Genomic DNA, 21,862 nt, shown 5'->3' on the forward strand with positions numbered 1-21,862 from the left:
GCCGGCAGCGCACACGCTCTCCCGCACACGCACCCCGGCACCCCGCAGCAGCCCCCGGCCGGTCCCCGCCGCCCAGCTCCCCTCCTGCTTCCGCCGCTTTATTTTTTTTTTTTTTTAATTTTATTCTCTTCCCCCCCCCGCCCCCCCCCCCCCCCCCCCCATCTTTTGGGCGCTTCCCGCCGGCCCGGCGCCCTCCCCGCGGCGCCCCGGGCTGCCTCCGCGGGCGCGCAGCGCGGGGCCATGCCGGCGGGGCCGCCGCTGCTGCGGGGCGTCCTCCTCCTTTTCCTCCTCCTCCTCCTCCTCTTCCTCGGCGCCCCGGCCCGGGGAGCCGTCTACACCAACCATTTCTTGGTGGAGCTGCACGGCGGGGGCCAGGCGGAGGCCGAGCGGGTGGCGGCGGAGCACGGCTTCGGCGGGGTGCGGAAGGTAAGCCCCCGCGCAGGCTCGGGGCGGTGCGGTGCGGTGCGGTGCCCTTCGCGTTTGGGCTGAGGGCGAGCGGCGTCCTTCCCGCAGCATCCCGGGGCGCGGGGGTGGCCCCCGCCGCGGTCCTGCCCGCGACTTGCCCGCGGAGAAGGGACGGAGCGGGGCGCGCCCCGCCTTAATCCCCCCCCTCCCGAGGGGATTTTGGGAGCCAGCGGTGCTGAGAGCCATTGCGAGTGCTCCTCAGCGGCGGCCCTGAAGGGTGATTTTTCTCGGACTGGAAAGCAGAGGAGTTTCCCACATGGTAGCTCGGTGCCTTTTGACTTAACTCTGTAAACATCCTCCAATTGAGCGCCCATCCTGCGGGAGCGGTGGGGGCTGCCCGGGGCTTCCTGTGCACGGCCGCAGTTGAAACTGCTCGGAGCACTTCAGAAATAATTAAAGCCGCATCTCCATGGAGAAGCTCGCACACAATTGAAATGGAAAATTTCATAGGGGTTTTGACACTCAAGTTTGTGAGGTTGGTGGCTTCTTAATATCCCTGTTATTCTCACGGAGAAACAGGATGCTTCCAGGCTGAAGAAGCTGCTTAGTATTAAGTGTGGTAAGCAATCAGTGCTTATCACTAATGACTGTAAGTTGGGAAACTTCAAGTGCCGTTGGAGGGTTTTTTTCTCTCCGGAGCTCCCAGGAAATCCTAGGTGGCCACAGCGGCAGGGAGTCTTCCCGGCTCCACTAGAAATCTCTCCCATTCAAATAATAATTAGATGTCTAAATATTTTAGGGTACAGTCAGATCTGGGGTGAAGACAGGGAGAAGCTAATAGAATGCCCTGGCCGATAGAATTCCTGGCAGACTTAATGCCCAAGCAGCACTCGGCTTGGAGGAGTGTGGAGGGAAAGCGAGCTGTGAGCATTGCTGCTGCTGCTGCTTGTTCGGGTTTTTTTCTTTTCCCCGGTAGTTATGCAATGAGAGCCTGATCCTACTTCCAAGGAAATGAATGAGAATGGCACCCTGAACTTGGATGAGTGAAATGGCTTAAGACCTTGATTAAAATAAAATATAAAACATGAACAAACCACATGGAGTGAGACTCCCTCCCTTGGGCTGCCTTGTCTCAACTCCAGTGGGGGCTCGTTAGAGAAATGAGGACAAGATCATTGTTGCTGTGACCCAGCCGGTTCCTGCTGCTGCTAAGATGCTTTTGGGTTGGACTCACAGCCTTGTCCTGATAGTGACAGAGCTGGGCTGCTGATGCCCTTGGGAAAAAGGATCTATTCTGGGGATTAGGTCTTGTTACATGAAACTTAGGGCTTTTTGGTCAACAGTTTTCCCTTTCCATTCTCCTTCTGTTTGCACTTCCTCCCCCCTGTCCTGGGGATACCTGACTGATAAGGCCTTAGGAGGAGGGAAAGGTATTTTTCTGTGTAGCTGAATCTCTTATTACTTTTGCTAGATGCTTTCAAATGATCCTGTGACCCACGTGGGGAAGAGACAGGGAGAGAGGGGATTTTGTAGGATGTAGTACAGCGTCTGGGCTGTTACAGTCCTCTCGCTTCCACCATGCCTCTCCCCAGGGTGCCTCAGGCATATTAGGAGCCATACAGATTCTACATGGAAATCAATCTTGTAGCTCATCTCAGTGGAGAGCCAGAGAAAAGTCCCTCAGGTGTGCGAGAGGAGAGTACCTGCTTTCTAGTACGTGCTGCGGGGGGGCTCTTGCCTGTGGACGCGGGTGCCTCTAGGAACGAAGCCTGGCAGAGACGTGGCGCGATGAGCGTGTGCTTTGCTCGCAGGGTGGGGGGGCGGATGATGGCGGTGGCTCTTGCACTGAGCGCGTGCTGTCCCAAGAGGTTTTTAGGTTACATCATCCCGGTCCCTGAAAAGCCAGAGAGCCTCCCACCCCTCCTCCTCAAACGCTCGAGAAAATAGCACCCTACTATCTGCAAGGCAGTAATTTGGGGGAAAAGTTCATAGGGTTTGGCATTTAATTGTCTGTGTTGGAGAATAATCCATGACAGGCTGATAGCAATCTCCGTTCTGCAGGGGAAATCTGTAACGGGGCTTGGGTGGCAAGAGCTGGGCATTAATAAAAGCTTGTGCCATCTACTCTAGCGTCTTCTCAGTATTGCTGAACTGAAGAGTCTCCTAATCTGTTTTGCTCTCATCAGGCTTGTCTAGCGTCTCCTCTTACTGTCTGCAGACTCAGCTTTCATAGCAATAATGACAGTGTAGAAAGTTGAACGTGGCCATGTGTCTGTATGGAAACGGAGCTGTTAGTAGTAAGCTCTTGGGGGAAAGTACCATGTGTAGATATGCTGTCTAATGAAATATTCAAAAAATACTGGAAAACCCCCAAATTATACTAGAAGGAGAAGTGATCTTTGCATACTTCAACCACATATGCTGTTTGGACAATATAATGAGCTATTGACTTAAAGCAAGTGCAGTTACCTTTACCCATATTGGAGAAGAGCCATTGTCTGAAAATAATCACCTTTATTTCGGTGCAGGTGCTTTCCCAGTAGGAGCACAAAGGCGGATTCAGCTTTTTGCTGTGTGTGGATTTAAGACGTGTATGAGAGAGATTTCTTTTATGCATGCTGTGTATCACAGACCTCTTTTAACAAACATGACTTTATGGGAGCTGATTTTTAAATTACATATTTTTATTGCACATGGTTTTTTCCTAATCACAAACAATCTCTGAGCAAGTGCACATTACATTTACTTAACAACAGATTTCTGTAGAAATACAAGAGAAAGCATTGCCTTGAAGATTAATGTTATGAACTGTGCGATGTGCTAATTGATTCTTTGGCCATGCTTCCTACCATCATTCTGAAACCACTACAAGACTTTAGGTGGGCTAAAATGTGTACTTTGAATTCAGTGCGTGATGAATTGGTTAAGAAGGGCTTGGTACTTGCGTAAACAGGTGCCTATGTTTAGATCTAGGATCCTAATGTGAGACAGAATCTCAAAAACACTGGTCAATTTTCTTTTAACCTTCCCTGAATTAATCCAGAATACAGACCTCTCTGCAACTCTGACTATGCTCTTTGATTTTTTTTTTTTTAAGTGTTTGTAATTTTTCAATCCATTTGTACCTGCCAAAATTGATTCTATATATCCTTGGTGAAACAGATACTGTGGTAAAGCATAGTCTTTTCTTAACATGATTAGCTTTACTGTCTTCGAGCATTCAGGAGTCATGACGATGCCCCCCTAATAGCTACATGTTGAATTGTGAGAACTGCAAAAGGAACAACTTTTTTTTTTCCCCTTTCTTCTTCTTTTTTTTTTTTTTTTTTTCCTTTTTCCTCCTGGCATGGTTGCCACCAGAATACATTTCTTAATGCAGGCTGAAAAAAGCCCTGCTTTCTGACCTTGCCTTGCAGTTCTTAATTCACTTCTAACAATGGGAGTTGGAAGAAGCATTTGGAAAGGTCTCCTAATTGGAGATCAGACTTCAGACATCTCTTTCCATTGCATCAGCAACGCTGACAATCTACAAAATGCCGCCATCGCTAAGTATTCCACTTCTGGTAGCGCTGAGGTGAAGGGTTTTAAACAGTTGGCATTCAATGGCCTCAGATTTTAAAATAAGAACCAAAAAAGGATTTCAAAACATGGAGAATTTTATGTGCCCCAAAGCTGGTGTGTTTTTCCCTCAATATATCCTCTCCCTCTAAATCTTGCAAAACCCAAGATACCCCTCACAGCTGTGATTTTTCTGCTTCCCATTTTTGCTTAGGAGGCTGCTGGTTGAGGACCAAGCTTTCTGGAGCTGGCCAGGATTTTCTGGATGAAATGTTGTGAGCTTTGGGGTTTTTTTTACATTGCATAAGTACAGACTTATTGAAAGCAAAACTTAACAGATAAAGAAGCTATATTTCTTGCTACATCAGCCCACTTTCTGCATCTAGGCTGGGAGCCTGTGAGGTGGGAGTTGATGTGGTGTGGAAGGCAGACCAGGAGGCAGAATAATTGGTTTGCAGCCTTGGGAGCTCTGTGCAGGGATCTCCTCCAGGGATCCGGAAATTTCATCCTGGGGTCCACACACTTAAGCCCTGAAAATCCCTTCCTGTGTAGATCAGCCCCTAAATCTGGAGAAGAGGTGTTTGCCTAGCGTAATATTTAAGGTGCCAGGCTATGCTTCTGTATGCCTGGAATGCACTGTGGTGGTTGGACAGGATTCTGTGCATGTAAAAAATGCTGGCTGAGAACGTGTGCCTGTATGTGTGTCTATAGATATGTGTATTTATACACATACATATGTTTCTTGTTCCTTTTCTTCTAATACCTATGCATGGAGCAAAGAAGAGCAAAGAAAGGTGAATTCTTAGCCAGGCTCCTGGCTGACCATGTGTGCGTATATATTAACCAGCCAATTTGTGCTATGGTGGTCCATACTCTGCAGATAAACATGCCTGTGTTGCCTTCACATGTGCTGCTAACCCAAGCGCTCGTGAAAGTGTTGGTTCTGGTTAGGTGAAGGCAGCACGGAGGATGCAGACGTGCTCCAGTGTGGAAACAGAGGCTGAAGCAATGGAGCATCCCATGCAAACAGGAGGCAGAGCCCTGGCCTCCCCACATTCTGCCCGCTGGAGTCCAAGGACTTACGATCAAGCCTCAGACTGCAGTGTTTCCGTGCACTAATAGGTGTTTAATAATTAATTAGCTTTGTGTTTTATGCTGGCCTAGAAGAAAGGATGTTTGTTTGCAAAAGGAATCCCTTATTATGGAAACAGAAAAACCTCTTAGAAATGGAAGGTACAATGTAAATTTTTTGAGGAAACTAAGAGCTTTAATTTCCTAGATGTCGCTGTTGCAATTTTGTATTACTAAGATAAGAAAAAGTAAATTCCATCCAAATGCTAATTGTGCAACTACTCAGATTTCAATAGGTCATCTCAACCACAGCAGCGAATGCTTCAGTTTCCAAAAGAGAGTCTGAGCTGATGTGTTTAAATTATGGGGAAGAAGCAATTAACTAGCAGGAAAAGTTTGATCCTGCTGTGGGAAGGCACACTGCTGGGTGGTGATGGAGAGCTCCCTTTTCCAGAAAAGCCCTGGAAGAAGGTAATCAGGGAGACACAGAGAGAGCAGCCATCTGCATTTGGAGGGATCCTTGTCAGCTGCTTGTGGGCAGAATCCAGGCGTATCGCCGGGCACAGACTGGGAAGTCCCATTTGCTCCTATTTACGCTCGAGAGAAATGTTACTGGAATTAAATCAGAGTTTCCCTGCAGTAGTAGACTTTGCCTCAGATGTGCAAATACTGTATTTCGTTCAAAATTATGCTTTTTTGATTTCAGCTTTTTCTCGTTTATTTTGCACTCTGCCTCGGATGCAGAAACAGCCCCAGGAGCAAACACTATAACTGGCTAACGTGGAACAAAAAAAAAATCCCCTGTTACTTAAATGTACTCGCTTATGCATGTAAAAGCTGTAAACTTATAAATAAGAAGAAGAATGTAAACCACAGGCTCAAGTACATCCCTAACCCAGTTTCTGTAGAGCTCCTTCTCTACCAGAGACTCAAACCGACCGCCTGTTGGCGGTGAGTGTTCTGTCTGAGATATAAAATAATTACCTTGTCAGATTTTCATAGCATTTATTATTTGAGTGTAAAACAAGAAGGTCAACCTCCCCTACTACAGATTCCTGCTGTAATTGCTGTGTTACTGTTTTGAATACATGGTGTAGTTCTGTTTCTTGGCAAAACACGCATATTAAACCTTACCTTTACAGATAAGTTTTGTTTTGTTTACTGAGCTACAGCTCAGTAAACACAAAGATAGGAAATTCTGGCTACTTATAAAGCTGCCTGCATTTATAATTTTGTTTATTTTATGTTGCTTGAACTCATTGGCAAAATTGAACATGTGGTAGAGACCCAGGAAATGGGCTGTGAGTAATTCTTTTTTCACTTGGGGTTTTTTTTTTTTGATGCTGCAGCCCAACTGGGGATGTGCAGTTATTTGTTTTCATTTAAATTATATTTAGTTTTGCCAGTGTCAAGGAGAAGAATAGAAAGAAAAAAACATATGAAGAAGTGAACAGGATTTCCAGAACGCTGTGATCCCGGCACACCAAAACCAAGTGCCCCGAGTGCGTGCCCAATGAAAGCTTGTTGCAGTGTGGTATGAAGGCACCAGGGACAGCTTTCTGCTCAGAGAAGTAGCTCCAGGTCTGAGGGCCTTAAGCAGCCGCGGAGCATCAGTGCTCAAAGCGTGGATGCTGGGGGGTGCCACCTGCTGCCTGCTCCTTCCCCCACCTTGCCAAAGCTGGTGGAGCAGGAACAGCTCTCCCAGGCTCCTTGCTGTCAGAGGCTGCCGGCATGCCACCAGACCGGAGCCAGCCTCCCTGGCCAGCAGTTTTAGGATGGCGTGGCACCGTGGAAACCAGAAGCGGCCCCCTGACTTGATTTCTAGAGCCCCTGCTCCGGAGAGTACTTGTGAGGTGGGGGAACCACCAGCAGAGCAGCTGCAAGTTCTCTGTTGATATTTTGTGGCAGGAAACAGCTTGTTGCCCTGTGCTGTGTCTCCTAACCCTGATGATGTCCTTTTCCTACTCTTGTGAAATCCCTTCAAAGTATTGTGTGTAGTGACTTCAGCTCCTCAGGTTATTTCTCTCCTTTGTACACCTGTGTGTAAAAGAATCACGATGGCGTGTGGAGATTTCTGTGCCATGCACATGAGGTTCAGGATTTGCACCAGGAGAGACAGGATTAATATATAGGAAACAGATCTCTGGCTTTGTTTCCTTCACTTCAAGTCTGCCAGTTCCTGAGCTATTTTTGGACCTGTGCTATGGAATTTATAGTCAAAGGTGTTATTTTAATATCAGCACTAGATAAACAAAGATCACTAGTATGGTATCACCGTCCTGCTGTCAGTCTGGGATCTCCTTCCTTCTGCCCAGATAGCTTTCTTGTAGATGACTTTCAGGCTATTTCTGGACTCTGCAACATATGGATATATTCATTGCCTGTATGCATTTGAACTTTGGGATCCCATATGCTGTGGCTCTGTCTGGGGCCCTATTTGAAGCTCTCATTCCTCTGAGTAGGTTTTCCATGTGTTGGGAGCAGTCTGAGAGCCATTTCTAAGAGCCAATATGGATATCTGTTGCTGTTACCCACACCAAAGTTGAATTTGTCCCCAGACCTGAGGTCGCAGAGCTGTGCAGCAAAAGGGTAATTGTTTTTGTGAGAGTACCCTGTCTCGAAGACTTGGGTTTTGGTATGAAGCCAGATGGACAGATCCTATTGCCGTGCCTACAACCAGACCCAGATCGTTTAGGTTACTGCAAATGAGGTAGAGCGTTTTGTTTCTAGCTCAGGAGTTCACATCCAGATTCAAACTCTGGACCAAAATAAATTGTCGATTCACGCCGAGCATAAAGTTCTTCCGTTTGAGAACCTGTGGCATCCTTGGCGTTTGTTTATTAGCAGGCAGATGGTCGCAGAGACTGGCTGTGCTGCTAGGCTTGGCTCCTTCAGAAAAGCACTGAGGTGCAGTGTGGGGTGCTTGACTTTGTTATCTTTTAGAAGAACCAGCCTTTGTGTGAAGGTGGAAGATAGCCTTCTATCCTTCTCACAAAATATGACAGGTGACAAGATGGAACACCCTACCCACTCTTCGAAAAGTTTTACTGTGTAACTGTACTGATGTAGTTAAAATGGGAAAACAAACCTAATTGCAGTGCTGTTACTACCAGTGTAGGAGTGCTAACATCTTTAACTCATTCCATGTCAGGACAGAATTAGCAGAAATTTCATTTAAACTAGAGCTTTTACCAGTAAAACCACATTGATTTAAAAGAAAACAAAACAAAACCAGCAACAGAAAGGGGAAAGAAAAAAAAAAAAAGCATCAGACTTCCTGGAATAGTTTTACTGGTAATACTATATAGCTAAGGAGAAGTTTGCTTTTGACCCTTTCCCTCACCCATCTGTGGAATTATTCCAATGAAAATTAATCTATGCAACTCAAGTTTCAAATGCTTGTAATAAAGTACTTAAGAATTAGTTGCTGAATCGTATGTAGAATTTGTTTGGTAGATAGTTTCAATTAGTAAGTCCTGAGAAACGTCTGTGCTCATGGAAAATTTTGTGAGCCGCAAATCAAGTCAAAATGCTAAAATGAATGATAAATTCTGCCAGCTCTTATCAAAATATTATACCTGGGAAACCCTCCTGTGGAGTTCCAGTCCGTGGCATGGGTGGCTAGTTTCTGTGAGACCTATAGTAACAAACTCGGTGCTGTAGTTAATGGATCTAAAATTTACCTTTGTCCTGTAATGCTGTCGTAGTCATCAGAAACCCTTTTCTTTTTTTCTTTTAAACTTTTTCAAATAATTAAATGGGTCAGGTCTCTACAGGATGCTGGCTATATGGTGGCTATAAATATTGCAGTGAGCAGCCCAGAGCTTGCATCTATCACTGGGCTCTGGTGGGAGGAAGCCAAACTGCTTGACTGTTTGTCAAAGAGGATTTCTCTAAGTAACCTGAAGCAGTCTGGTGTGTTGCTCTTGTTGTAAATCAAGGCGAGCTCCATTTAATTCTCATAAGTTCATTGAAAAAGCCAACCCTATACTACTGAAATGGAGATTTAATTTCAGCTCAGCGGTCCCAGGCCGTGCTTTGGGACAGAGCGCGCTGTCCCAGAGAGAGCTGAATTTGGTGGTGTGCTGTGTGAAATTCTGCATGGCCACCACACACAGTTTATCAGCTGGCGTGAAATCCAATTTGGTCATGGATTTATGACAGTAGCTCAAAAGTCTAACTCAGCTGAACGCTGGCTGTGTTCAGCACGTAGCGGGAGCTTGGACCTAAAAAAGGAAATTACAAGCTAGCCCAGTCTTACCACTTATACACTGGGATTATAAACAAATAAATTAGGTGGTGATAGCTCTAGTTTACTCACTGAAGGGACTGAACTGGGCCGTAATGTTCTTTATCATGTATTACCTACCTTCTCAAACAAAACTTCTGTGTAAATGTTACATTCTTAACTTCTTTGTCCACAGAAAGCAAATGGAAAGAGTGACCTCAGTGTTTGTAAACCAGACGGCAAGTATGTCCCAGATACTCATGACTGAACTAGGTTATTTGCTTACCTGATGAGTAGAACGGTAATATGTCAGAGCTGCTTTCTCCTAGAGTAAGGACGAAACTGTGAAAACCTGAAACCCCCAAAATAGGTATTTAGGTATTATTAGTAAGTAGAGAAACCGGTACTGTTATTAGATGGGTGCTGGATATCAAACTAGAGCCAAACAGGTGAATCTCTTCCTTGTATGGGGAGTAAAAGAGGTGGGATATAGCCTCCCCTCTCCTGATGCCACAGGATCCTCCTATCGTTAACTCTCCATGAAACAGCAGTGAAAGGAAGGGGTGTGATTCCGAAATCCGCTCTATGGGTGAGCGCTGTCTTTCGCATACTGTGCAACACCGAGTGCAGCAGAAGCTTCTGTTTAAGGCTTTTAGCTGCAGCCAAGATGTGGTGAATTAGCTCTAACCATGACTGGTGGATTCCCATCGGTCCCACAGGGACCTTATGCTTTCCTGTGTCAATTAATTTTAGAAATGTGTGTCAACTAAATTTAGTGATTCAGAAGTTACTCTGAACCAATTGTAAAGCGGAATTGTCAATTCTGAATTTGGGTGAAAAATCAGAACCTGAACATATTTGCAGGTTTGGAAAAATGAGTTGTTAGCATTGGTGGAATGACAGTTGTGGATCAGGACATCAGCTGAATTTTGTTTTTTGCAGCATTTCAGCCTATTAATTTTTACATTACCATTTAAATCCCAAAACTTCATAAGCAAATGTACTTTTCTTCTCTTAACTGTAAAACCATTCCATTTCTCCTATAATTCAGGTATAGTACAGAGTAAAACCTAGACAGAACAGCAAGTGGATTTCTTTCCTCTTTCTTCTGATGGGAATTAAAACACTCAATTTCATTCTGTAAAATCCCTTTTTTTCCCCTTCTAACTAAACATATTTTATTCACATTAAATATATGGTACCTTGGTAGGGAAACCAGTATTCCAGGCTCTACGGGCTGAAATATGCTGCGTGATTAATTAAGAACCTGCATTTGCCTTGCTCGACTGATGCAATAAAAGCAAGATAACGTATCAGCGCATGCTGGATTGACCACAACTTCTGCCAGCAATAAACTTCTGTCATTTATTAATTGGTAGTAACAAACAGTAAGAAGACTTATATCACAGCTGCCTGAAAGGTCAATGAGTTAGGTCCTGGGAGGAAGAGGTGGTGGTGCTATTTTCTTTTCTCATCATTATTGCTAGCATCGAGGCAGATTTGGGTCATCCTTTTTCTTCCGTCTAATACGCAGCTCTTGAACCTACTCAGAGCAGTTAGTCTCTGTTGTGAAGTGACGATCGTACTGTTGTGTACTGGAGCCGAGAGGAGCTCTCTCCAGTTCATGATGGCGTAAGTAATGAAAGAATTTGCCTCTGACCTGGTCTTGTAATAGTGGGGGTTAATGTCTGTGACTTTCTCTTAGCAGAGTCAAGCAACTTTACAAAAATAAGGAAAACGTCAGTGTACCAAAACTTCTCTTTTCCTTGGCTCCACTGAAAATGTTTTTCCTAAAATTTCCTTGCCCTGCTCTTCTCAAGCCTGCTATCTTAAGTTTAAAAAAAAAAAAAAAGCAACAGTGCTCCCCCCTGCCCCCTCCCGTACTTTAATGTCACAGTTTTGTTTCTAATTGTTACCCATCAGCTTTTCTCCCATAAAGCACATATTTTTCTCCAGGAATTGACTGCTTCTCTGGGAACTGGAAGACTTCTGTCTAACAACAGAAACCTCCCTGTGAAGCGCTTTCTGTCAATCGGCTATTGCTTGGCAGCCTAGCATTACACAGACATGGAGAAAAAAGGAAAGAATAAGGGTTTTGAATAGAAAGAGAGCTACAAATCTTCCTTAAGTGTTGGTAACGGCTAGCATCTTTGCATTAGTGCAATTCACCTTTTCTGTGCTTTCTTGAGTAGCTCTTGTCAGTAACCAACTAATTTTGGTCTGAGCTGCTTTTATAGCACTACTTCATTAGAGCTTGAGTTCATGACGTTGCTTTTTGGTGCTACATTAGCTGAGCACTTGCACACATATTTATGTCCTACACACTTTGCTACATGGACGTAGATTTAAAAATAATGCTGAAGTGCTCTGCTGAAATGTCAGTGAGTAGCCGTGACTTGCCCCCTCTCCATCCTTAAGATAAAAGTACCAGTAATTTTTGGCTGGGGCACACTACATCTTAATGCTGTTTTAAAAATAGCAAAAAACTTTATCTCATGGCTTTTATCTCTGCTTTTAGAGCTGATGTGACACCAGGTTCCAGTGTGACAATAGTAGTCAACCTATTTGTTTACGTGCTTAAAAGAAGAGCTGGATGGTAGATCAGGAGTGAGGCAAAGCGGCCTTTGTTAGCGGTGCTAATTGCTGTCAGCAGTACTGATCCAGCTTAGTTAGAAATGTAGCATGGTCACTGCAGTTTGCAGACTATAACTAAATCAAACTATTTCTTATAATATGAGTTCTCCCTAAGGCAGATGTACTGAAATGAAGAAGAGATTTCCATCATGCATTATGTAAACAGAGTAAAATACTTACCAAGTATCTGTTGCTAAAGAGGTACCTGATTACATAGATATATACAGTATGTGTAGATATACCCATTAATATATGTTGACAATGGCACTTGGCATTTTATAGTTATAGTTTTATAGCGCAGTCTACAGTGCTGTGCAAACATTAATTAAATGAATCCTGTCAATAAATAAAATAAGAAAACAAGTACTTATTAGACTATGCCATTTTGCATACAAGGCAACTGAAACAAGAATATTACAGCTGTAATTGCCTGAGATTCTCCTAATATTAGGAGGCACTGGGGTCACCCAGTGTATTGGATTTGCGTGGCAAGGTTTTGGTAGTGGGGGGGGCTACAGGGGTGGCTTCTGTGAGAAGCTGCTAGAAGCTTTCTCTACATCTGGTAGGGCCAATGCCAGCCAACTCCAAGACGGACCCACCACTGGCCAAAGCTGAGCCCATCAGTGACAGTGCCTCTGGGATAACATAGTTAAATGAGGGCGGGAGGGGAACTGTGCAACTGCAGCTGAAGAGAGGAGTGAGACTACGCGAGAGGAACAACCATGCAGACACCCAGGTCAGTGCAGAAGGAGGGCAGGAGGTGCTCCAGGCACCGGAGCAGATTCCCCTGCAGCCCCTGGTGCAGCCCATGGTGAGGCAGCTGTGCCCCTGCAGCCCATGGAGGCCCACGGGGGAGCAGATACCCACCTGCACCCAGGGAGGACCCCACGCTGGAGCAGGGGGATGTGCTGAAAGGAGGCTGTGACCCCATGGGAAGCCCACGCTGGAGCAGGCTCCTGGCAGGAGCTGTGGCCCCGTGGAGAGAGAAGCCCAGGCTGGAGCAGGTTTGCTGGCAGGGCTTGGGACCCCGTGGGGGACCCACGCTGGAGCAGTCTGCTCCTGAAGGGCTGCACCCCGGGGAAGGGACCCATGCTGGAGCAGTTCATGAAGAACTGTAGCCCGTGGGAAGGACCCACGTTGGAGAAGTTTGAGGAGTCCTCCCCTGAGGAGGATGGAGCAGCAGAGACTTGTGATGAACTGACCGCAACCCCCATTCCCCTTCCCCCCTGCTCGGGGGGAGGAGTTAGAGAAAAATTGGGAGTGAAGTTGAGTGGGGGAAGAAGGGATGGGTGGGGGGAAAGTGTTTTAAGATTTATTTTTTATTTTTCATTATCCTACTCTGATTTGATTGGTAATAAATTAAACCAATTTCCCCAAGTCGAGTCTGTTTTGTCCGTGATGGTAATTAGTGAATGATCTCTCCCTGTCCTTATCTTGACCCATGAGCTTTTCGTTATATTTTCTCTTCCCTCTCTAGCTGAGGAGGGGAGTGATAGAGCAGCTTTGGTGGGCACCTGGTGCCCAGCCAGGGTCAACCCACCACACCCAGCACCTCAAGAACAGACTCTCAGAGCATTGGCCAGGGCTAAGCTACAAGGAGTATTTAGGATACAGCTGAAACTGATGTCTTGGGAGTTTTAGTCCTGGCTCTGTCCTATAGCAGAGTGCTACCGTGTGAAGCAACAGCAGAGAGCGAAAGCGCAACTTAAATGGTCCTGGATAGAGTGATCTGGGTGAGAAGGTTATTTGAGGTGCAAAAGCTTTCACAGAGTATTATCATCTTGGGAGACGCTTTGAAAACACAGAAGAGCCTTGAAGGAGTGGCAGGATACCCAGAGGATCCCCATTGCTCCAAGAAGGAGACAGGCATGAATAGCAAAAGTTTTATCTGCCTTTGGTCATAAAATGTAGAATTGGCAAAACCACTTTTGGGGCACCATCCTTTTTTCCTTGTATTCTTAAAGCATTGACTGTCACAGCCTAAATGAACTACAGTTAGTTAACTGGGTCAAGCATTGACCAGCTTTCTGGCTGTGATGTTATTTACTCTGCACAGTTAAGAAGCTATTGCTATAATTCCTTGAATGCACTGCTAACATGAGCAAGTTAGGAAAGTTAAGTCTAGAAGCAAATGCACCTAAAGAATGTCTGGAGTCTAATTTCTGTTTGTCTTTTTCTGTTTGGTTTTTTTTTTTTTTTTTGGGGGGGGTGGTGTTTGGTTTTGGGTTTTTTTATTAAAAGGATGAGTAGAATTCTCCCAGATTGTGGAAAAAATTCATTTTGTGCTACTGATACCTGTTTTAAGAAAATTTAATCCATTCAACTTCTGATGGAATTGTATTTACTTTATTATTCAAAATGATGTGTATGTTTATCTATTATGTGTGTGGTTGCTATGGAGCCGTGTAGCTGAACAATTGGAGGGGGCTGTCTCATTTTCCCAATGGCCATTTGTTGCTACTAAAAATGACAACACAGTTGTTAGATGCTCAGAGTGACTTTTCTGGGTGCTGAGCTCCAGGATTCCTCCTGGTGACCGGGGCTTGGCTGAGGTGCTATTCTTGCAGGATCCTCCACATCTACGTAAGAGGACATAACGATGATTGCTAAGACTTCACTTCAGGCCGTCAGCCAAACAGTAGCAGTTGCCTACTACAGGTAATGACGATCTGGATTAATTCAGACAGTCCAATGTGAGTGCTAGTGTATATGCAAGAACATTCTTCTATTCTCCAGATCTGGAAAGTATCCTGTTTTAACAGTGCACATGGCAGAATTGATAATGGGTTTTATGGTTACTGGGGGGTAACAGAAAAACTCTCTAAAATGCACAGATCCATTCACATAAACTAGAATAACTCTTTTAAAAGCCTCAAATGGCTTCTCCAGTTCACTGATAAAACTATCAGCAAATCCACAATCTTGTCTATGACTGCTACGTGCTTGCAGGATGAAGCTCTTCAGTGACAAACTTAACAGCGATATAAATACAGTAAAACATTAAACCTCTATGATTCATTCCATTGCAAATCAAATTCCAAATATTGCAAACTTGAAACCAAACCCATGGAGCAGTGTTTTGTATGTGGTTGGAAGCACTATGTGTGATAATGGAAGAACAAAACTGATGAGAAAATGAGAACTAGACATTTAACATCAGAATTGATCTACCTGAATGTGGACAGCTGTGCTCCTCTTACAGTCTCTGGAGCGAAAGAGGTGCTCCAGGGACTCGTCTCTGCTCATTTTAACGTAGTCACCTAAAATAGGTCAGACAAATCATGCTCTGAAAATGCCTTCTTTTTTTGCCGTGAATTGTATGGGGAGCTCAGATGAATTCCACATGGACAGGCTGGACGTGTAAGTGTAATAGCAGTCCACAACTGGTTCCATTTACTTCCCTGTATTTACTAAACCCCTCATGTCCAGCTGTTGGGAAGACTGTTTAACCTTGTGGTTGGTGCATGCAAGAGGGACTAGACAAAAGGCTTTATTTTATCCTTTTGGCTAAAATAAAATCCAAAGGCATATATTCTGCAAAGTCTTTGGATATCACATTTAACTTTATACTGTTCGTAGAGGAAAAGGTATTTCACTGTTGGGGTGAGGGAACCTTTCAGAAACCATTGGAAACTACTTCTGCTGGCTTGAGAAAGACTTAATAGAACTTTTTAAGCAAGGTTGCCATGTTCTTACAGGATAACCAATATCCTAAATAACAATAACAGGTAGCCTTGTTACCATGCATATTACAATATTTCCATTGACTTCTGGAAAAAAAGGAAGAACAAACAGATCAATAATCTCTCAACGATGTAGTCACAGTCCTTTCTTACTACCACCATCTGCTGCCGATCCCTTAAGAGGTGGTTGGATATGCGTATGAAACAGAGCTGAAAACATATGTAAGAGATTATCTAAGTCAGGCATTTCTGAATTATTTTGTAGGAGAAATGTTGTGCTGTGTGTTAATCGGTTGATTTCACAAGGATCGCCTGCTGATGATCTTTTAATATGAGATTTACATTTTGGGAGTGTTAAAGCTATGGCTAACACCTCCACCTGCCAGATTTGCCAAGACAAGCAGATTAGGCTTTGGTGGAGGCAGCTAAATAAGACACAGGTGCAATGAGAAATGAGCCAGGAAGACTTGAGTCACAACACTCAGACCTGGACCTGACTGTGCCAGTCTTCAGGGCTGTTTGGAGCTTGTGCAGATCCCTGGCCCCACCTGAGATCCTTCTGCTGAGCCTTCAGAGTAATTATAGCACACTAATGAGAAAGCATGAAATTCTTGCCTGGGGCTGTGGGGACACAGTGAGCTGGATTTCATGTTGGGTAAGCTCTGGCACAGCTTTAGTCCTCTCCGCTATTTCACATTTCTCCACCAACGTTTGAATTAATCCTTTCTTGTTCATGCTTTGTTCTGTGTTATTTCGATGCCTGGGGCTGCCCGTGTTTCTAGCTGGCTCTACTCTTACATGGCCCTTGTCGCTATAGTGAGTGAGTGCCTTTGACTTCAGACTTGGCTCCTATCTGTGTATTTAAAAGTAAAATGATTTCTAATGCTAATTGGGGTGAGGAAAAATGAGAGTAAGAGAGTTTAAAAATTCATATTGAATATTTATAAGCATCCTCAGTGCATTTGGTGAAACTGGGATTAAAAGGTTTCTAATTTCTGCTGGGAGGCATTTTGTTGTGCTTCAGCTGTAATGGCAACTGAAGGCATGAGGCTTGTGGGGCCTGTGAAGGCTCCAAATACATTTACTCATGCCAGGTTTAGGTCATATTTTCTGTTGGTGTAATTACTGAGCAGTAATGGGATGAAAGAGCTCACCTGTGCAGATTTATGGCCCCTTTTAAAGTCAGGAGCTGTGCTTGGGCTCTGTGGGGGAGAGTTGTTTTGTGTTATACTAAAAAAAAAAAAAAATCTTTTTTTCATTTATCTTTTTAATTTGGGGGATGGGTATTGTTTTCTTCTTCAGAGCAGACAAAAGGTTTCTTTAGCACCAGTGTTTGTCTGAACCCTCATGTGCCTGGCCACATACTCATGCTAAGGCAGGCAGGGAGCCCTGAGAAGGGTCTTTGTCACCCCGTCTGGATGAGGACTTTCTGTGAATCTTGTTCACTGATGGATCCATTTATGCTGATTTTGGTGACAATCAAAGAAGGCAACCCTGGGGTAACTTGTTATAAATCACCCTTTGCTTGTATTTTTAAATGATTTCGCTCAAGAGAAAGTTGTTACGGACTGTTGTCTCCATTGGTAACTTGAGAGAGGAACCTTAACAATAGGTTCAAGTAAGCTTGTTTTAGAATATTACAGTATCAGGGAGAAATCATTGGAAATGATGCACAAAAGGCTGGGCAGAGATCAGTCCCATTAAAATAGGAGGGTGCAATCCAATCTGTTCTTAAGCTTTCTGAGGGCACCATAATTTGCTTGCGAGATAGATAGGTATGTAGATACAGCCCTGAAGTGAGTCAGTAAAATTTAATGTTAAAGGTAAGGAGTCATTAAAATTTTAATGTTCACGATAAGCCTGGGAACCAAGATTCCTCTTTATTTTTGTGTTGTATTTGTCACCTCTTAAAATTAGTGACAGGCTGTGAATGCTGGACCTCTCACTGAGAGCACGTAAAGTACTGATGCCACTGGCAGCATTATTCAATATATTTTTTATTATTGTTTAATTTCTCAATTTTTTTTATTTTAGCATTTTTTTTCTGCTTTGTAATACCTTTGCTACAGATAGGCTCTTCTGGTCAGATAACACTGATGCTTTTACGGTTGTTTTCAGTCTTGGCTCTGCCCAAGGTGGCCCCAGTGCTGCTGTTTTAGGATGAGGAACAGTGTCTGAACTTAGTCATAGAATGCTTTGGGTTGGAAGGGACCTTTAGAGGTCACCTAGCCCAACCCCCTGCAGTGAGCAGGGACAGCTTTAACTCAATGACGTTGCTCAGAGCCCCATCCAACCTGACCCTGAATGTTGCCAGGGATGGGGCCTCTACTACCTCTCTGGGCAACCTGTGCCAGTGCTTCACCACCCTCATTGTAAAAAATTTCTTCCTTATATCCAGCCTAAATCTCTCCTCCTTTAGTTTAAAGCCATTACTCCTTGTCCTGACACAACAGGCCTTGCTAAAAAGATTCTCCCCATCTTTCCTACAGGCCCCCTCTAAGTACTGAAAGGCTGCAGTAAGGTCTCCCTGCAGCCTTCTCTTCTCCAGGCTGAACAACCCCAACTCCCTCAGCCTGTCCTTGTAGTCTTTCTGTGGCTTCTTTTCTTTAAACACCTGCACCACTTTGCAGCTGATTTTGATGTCCTTTGCTTTTAGACAGGCAAAACTACATCTGGTGCCACTGCGTATGTTGTCCAAGGCAAGACCAAAAAAGGATGGTTTGATTTTTCACTGTCAAGTAGACAAAATGGGATGGGAGCCATCAACTCCGAGGGAGCCATGTGTGCTGCCCCATCCCAGATCAGGTGCCTGTGAGGAACAGGCTGCCTTATACCTGATTTTTCCTTCTTGGAGCAAGATCAGTAATTGAGGGCTCAGCAGTGGACTGTGCCCTTTTTTTCCTCCCCTCTCCCTTTCAATATCAGGGAATGACTGCCCAGAAGCAATGCCTGGCAGGGAGAATTGTAGCTGCCCATTTACAGTCCTTCCTGGGGGTGGTATCTAGGGCAGCACAGAGTAAATTTCCTGCTCTCTCTTCTTGCTGGGGGAAGATTGTCAGATATAAGGAGAGAGTGCAGAAAGGCTAGGAACCACAAATTTATCTTACTTTCTTCCCCCCCCCCAATAATAATTACACCTGGACTTCTCCGGTGGAGCGGTAGTCTGAGAACAGCCAAGATACCTCAGAGTCAGAGGTATCGGTGCTAAAACTGTGCATGATATGAAGTGTTTCCTGCTTTTTTCTATACCAAATGGTACATCCTAGCCATTTTGCTTTCTAGATAAGCCTCTTCCATTTAAGGAGCTTTACTTTCCTCCATTTAGTTGAACACTGAATTTTTAAAAGCTATTTTCTGGTCCATGTCCTTTTCAGGAAGGAGGTTAAACAGGATTTCATATCTACTTTAGATAGTGTTGTTAATAGCCACAAGGAGGCTGCAAATCTGAAGAAAAGGAGGAGACAGGTGGATATATAAGGTTTTGCTCTACCTTGCTGTGCTGTATTTGTGATTCTGGTTTTGCTTGTATGTGTTTTTCACCAGTAATTTTATGCAAAGACTGCAAGTAACGAAGTGTCTGTAATTTCTGAGATTCTCAGAGTCCTACTTTGTATTGGACCATATTTATACATCAAGGCAATAGTAGACCCTTTTCAAACTCTAAGTAATCCTCCTCACTTGAACGTTCAAGTGCTTTCCAGTAATTAGTTATCTTATGTAATTGCTAATTTTTCTCTGAGGGCCGGAAGCTTTGCTTCTGTCTTACAGAAAGAACCTGAGCCACCAGGCTGAATGCATTATTCTTCTGTTACATGCAGAGCCTGCTGCTGCTGAAATAGGAATTTTACTCAAACACGATTCCAGCTTTACAACAAGAATATTACAGAGTTGCTGCTGCTGGTGACACTTTGGAGTTTTTTAGGTACAAGAGCCCTTCTGTTTTCATTTCACTTCATTACATGCACTGTTCATTTTGCTATTTGCTATTTTACCCTAGCTCCAAATCAGAGTAGACCTCCTGGAGAAGCTAATAGTGGGAATGTAAACCCTGCTGGGAGCTACCTGCGTCCTGCCGTTTGGCCGCTGCAGAGGGGTTGCTGACTCAGTAGCAGGAGTTCATCAAAACCTGAGCACTTCAGTGGTTGCTTGTGGTATTCACTGATCTCAATGCAAAATCCTTATGAAAGCGTGCAACATTTTAGGCCCTTTGCTGGCATCTGACTGCTCCTGCATGTACATCCATTAATTTTAAGGATTTACTGAAGAGTTTAGATTCTTCCTGCAAATTGCTAGGTTTCTGCTATTGATTATTCACAATCCATGGTGTTTGATTGTCACGTTTCAGGTATTGCCTTACTTAGCTGCCCTCCTGTCTGTCCCTCTCAATTTTATTGAATGAGTGTGAAAACAATGTGAACTGTAAAATATCTGAGTTCCTCAAAGATTACTGGGATATCTGTGGAAAGAGTCAGACTTGCTCGTGATTTTGTCCATGAATCTGGTCATTGTTGCACAAACAGTAATTGCTTTTGTTTATGGTCAGACTTGAATACACTTGCTTTAAAAGTTTACTATACAATATGTTGCTTCAGTCTAAGTGGCACTAGAAACTAACCCTACACAGAAAACGAACAGTGAATACGTGTTATGTATTTCTAGATACCTTAAAAATTGCTGAGAATCTTCCTTAATGGAAGAACAACAGGATCAATATTTGAGTGGAATTGATTTGAATGGTTGATACTGAGATTAAAAGAAGGAAAACAGCCTGATTTCATTGAGACAATTAGAGGGGTAATTGGACTACAGCTTGCGATGGATGGTGATGGTTAGCACGGTGAGATGGATTTCAAGCTGTAACTGATCTGGCTATTTAGGATTTCTTTCCCCTGCATATTTTTGAGGCGTAGAATAATGTGTCCGACATGGGGGAAGGGCCATTTCCTGGACAGTCAGATCTATTTGCCAAACTCTGGATTATGGAAATACCTTATTATCCAGTTGGTAAAGATGACAGGGTTGGACTTTCTAAACATAAAACATAAATTTGCTTTTTTAAAAAATGTCCTAAACCCAGACAGGATTTTAGGTTTAAGAGCTGTGGCTCTGAGGATGGATGCGAAGCATAGGAGACTTTTGTGGCCACTGCCATGAGCTTCCGTAGCCTCATTTCTCCTTCTGCCTCAGCTGTTGTGTTCTTCACATGTGTATGGAGCTGATGCAAAATATTCTGATTATTTGCCCAGAAAAGCTCTCCAGTCAGCCCTGCAAATCAGCTTTAAGGGACCATAATGATTTTGACAAAATTTCCTTAATCTTTAATATCCACTTAAAAAGACATCTTTTTATCAGAACAGATGCTTTGATTTTTTTTTTAAAGTTACTTTGCATTTACGTATTACCTGTCATACACAATGGAATTTTAAAAGTGAAAATAAAATGCTTTGATTTCATTAATATTAAACGTTTCAATTAACATAAAAAAGGACTTTGTAGGAAAAAAAAAAAACCCAAAAACTTACATATTCACTTTTGGAATGTGACCAAATTTTACACTTGCAGAATTCACCGTGAATCTTCCATTCCCACACCACTCCAAATGTATGCCAAAGTATATTTGCAGAACTGCACCAGATATAGTGATAGTTTTAATGAAACAGGAGATAATTTCATAGAAGGAAAATTATATTTGTGAGCCTGTATACAGGAACAGAATCTGTTTTATGGCAGCAAGATCCTGCTAACCTTATTCAACCCAGGTTTTCACAATGAATATTCTAGCTAGACATCAGTCTCAGTTTTTCAGTAAAGAACTTTGAACTCCTGCGAAGAGGTTTACGTTATCATGAAGTATAGGTAATAAAAAGGAGAGGAACAGGGCTGTCATGGCTGTTCTGGAATATCTCTTTTAAGTAGTTATTTTATGTGCAGGGTAGTCTAACCTTTGAAGTTGAAACGTTCACAGCATTATCATATAACCTCACAAAAAGACCCTATTTTTTTTTCAACTTTTACAAAGAGAAGCTTAGTTTAAAAATACACAGTTAGTTGCTTAGATTTAAACATTCAACTGGAATCTACTTATTAAGGTGGAAAGGGGAAAAAGCTGTAGATTTTGAGATGCAAATGGAGCTTTCTAATTGACTGCTGGAGGTGGGATGCTGTTCTCCTAACACCATGCCTTTCAGCCTTCTCAAAGCTAAATGTCTGCTAGCCTTGCAGTCACTCTCTGCCTGTTCTGCGGAGAGAGATGCGTTTAGTAATGGACATGCATCTTCTTTCC

General features: G+C 43.6%; 1 protein-coding gene across 1 annotated transcript in view; it reads left to right on the forward strand.

The window, feature by feature from the left end:
• The first annotated feature begins 240 nt into the window (after positions 1–240).
• PCSK2 (proprotein convertase subtilisin/kexin type 2) overlaps positions 241–21,862 on the forward strand; it is a 107,988-nt gene continuing 86,366 nt past the window's right edge. Inside the window, exon 1 of the mRNA XM_075708073.1 lies at positions 241–426. Coding sequence (XP_075564188.1) covers positions 241–426 — 186 coding nt within the window. The remainder of the gene's footprint in view (positions 427–21,862) is intronic.

The sequence above is a fragment of the Pelecanus crispus genome, chromosome 3, assembly GCF_030463565.1.
Source record: "Pelecanus crispus isolate bPelCri1 chromosome 3, bPelCri1.pri, whole genome shotgun sequence".
Taxonomy (NCBI): Eukaryota; Metazoa; Chordata; class Aves; order Pelecaniformes; family Pelecanidae; genus Pelecanus; species Pelecanus crispus.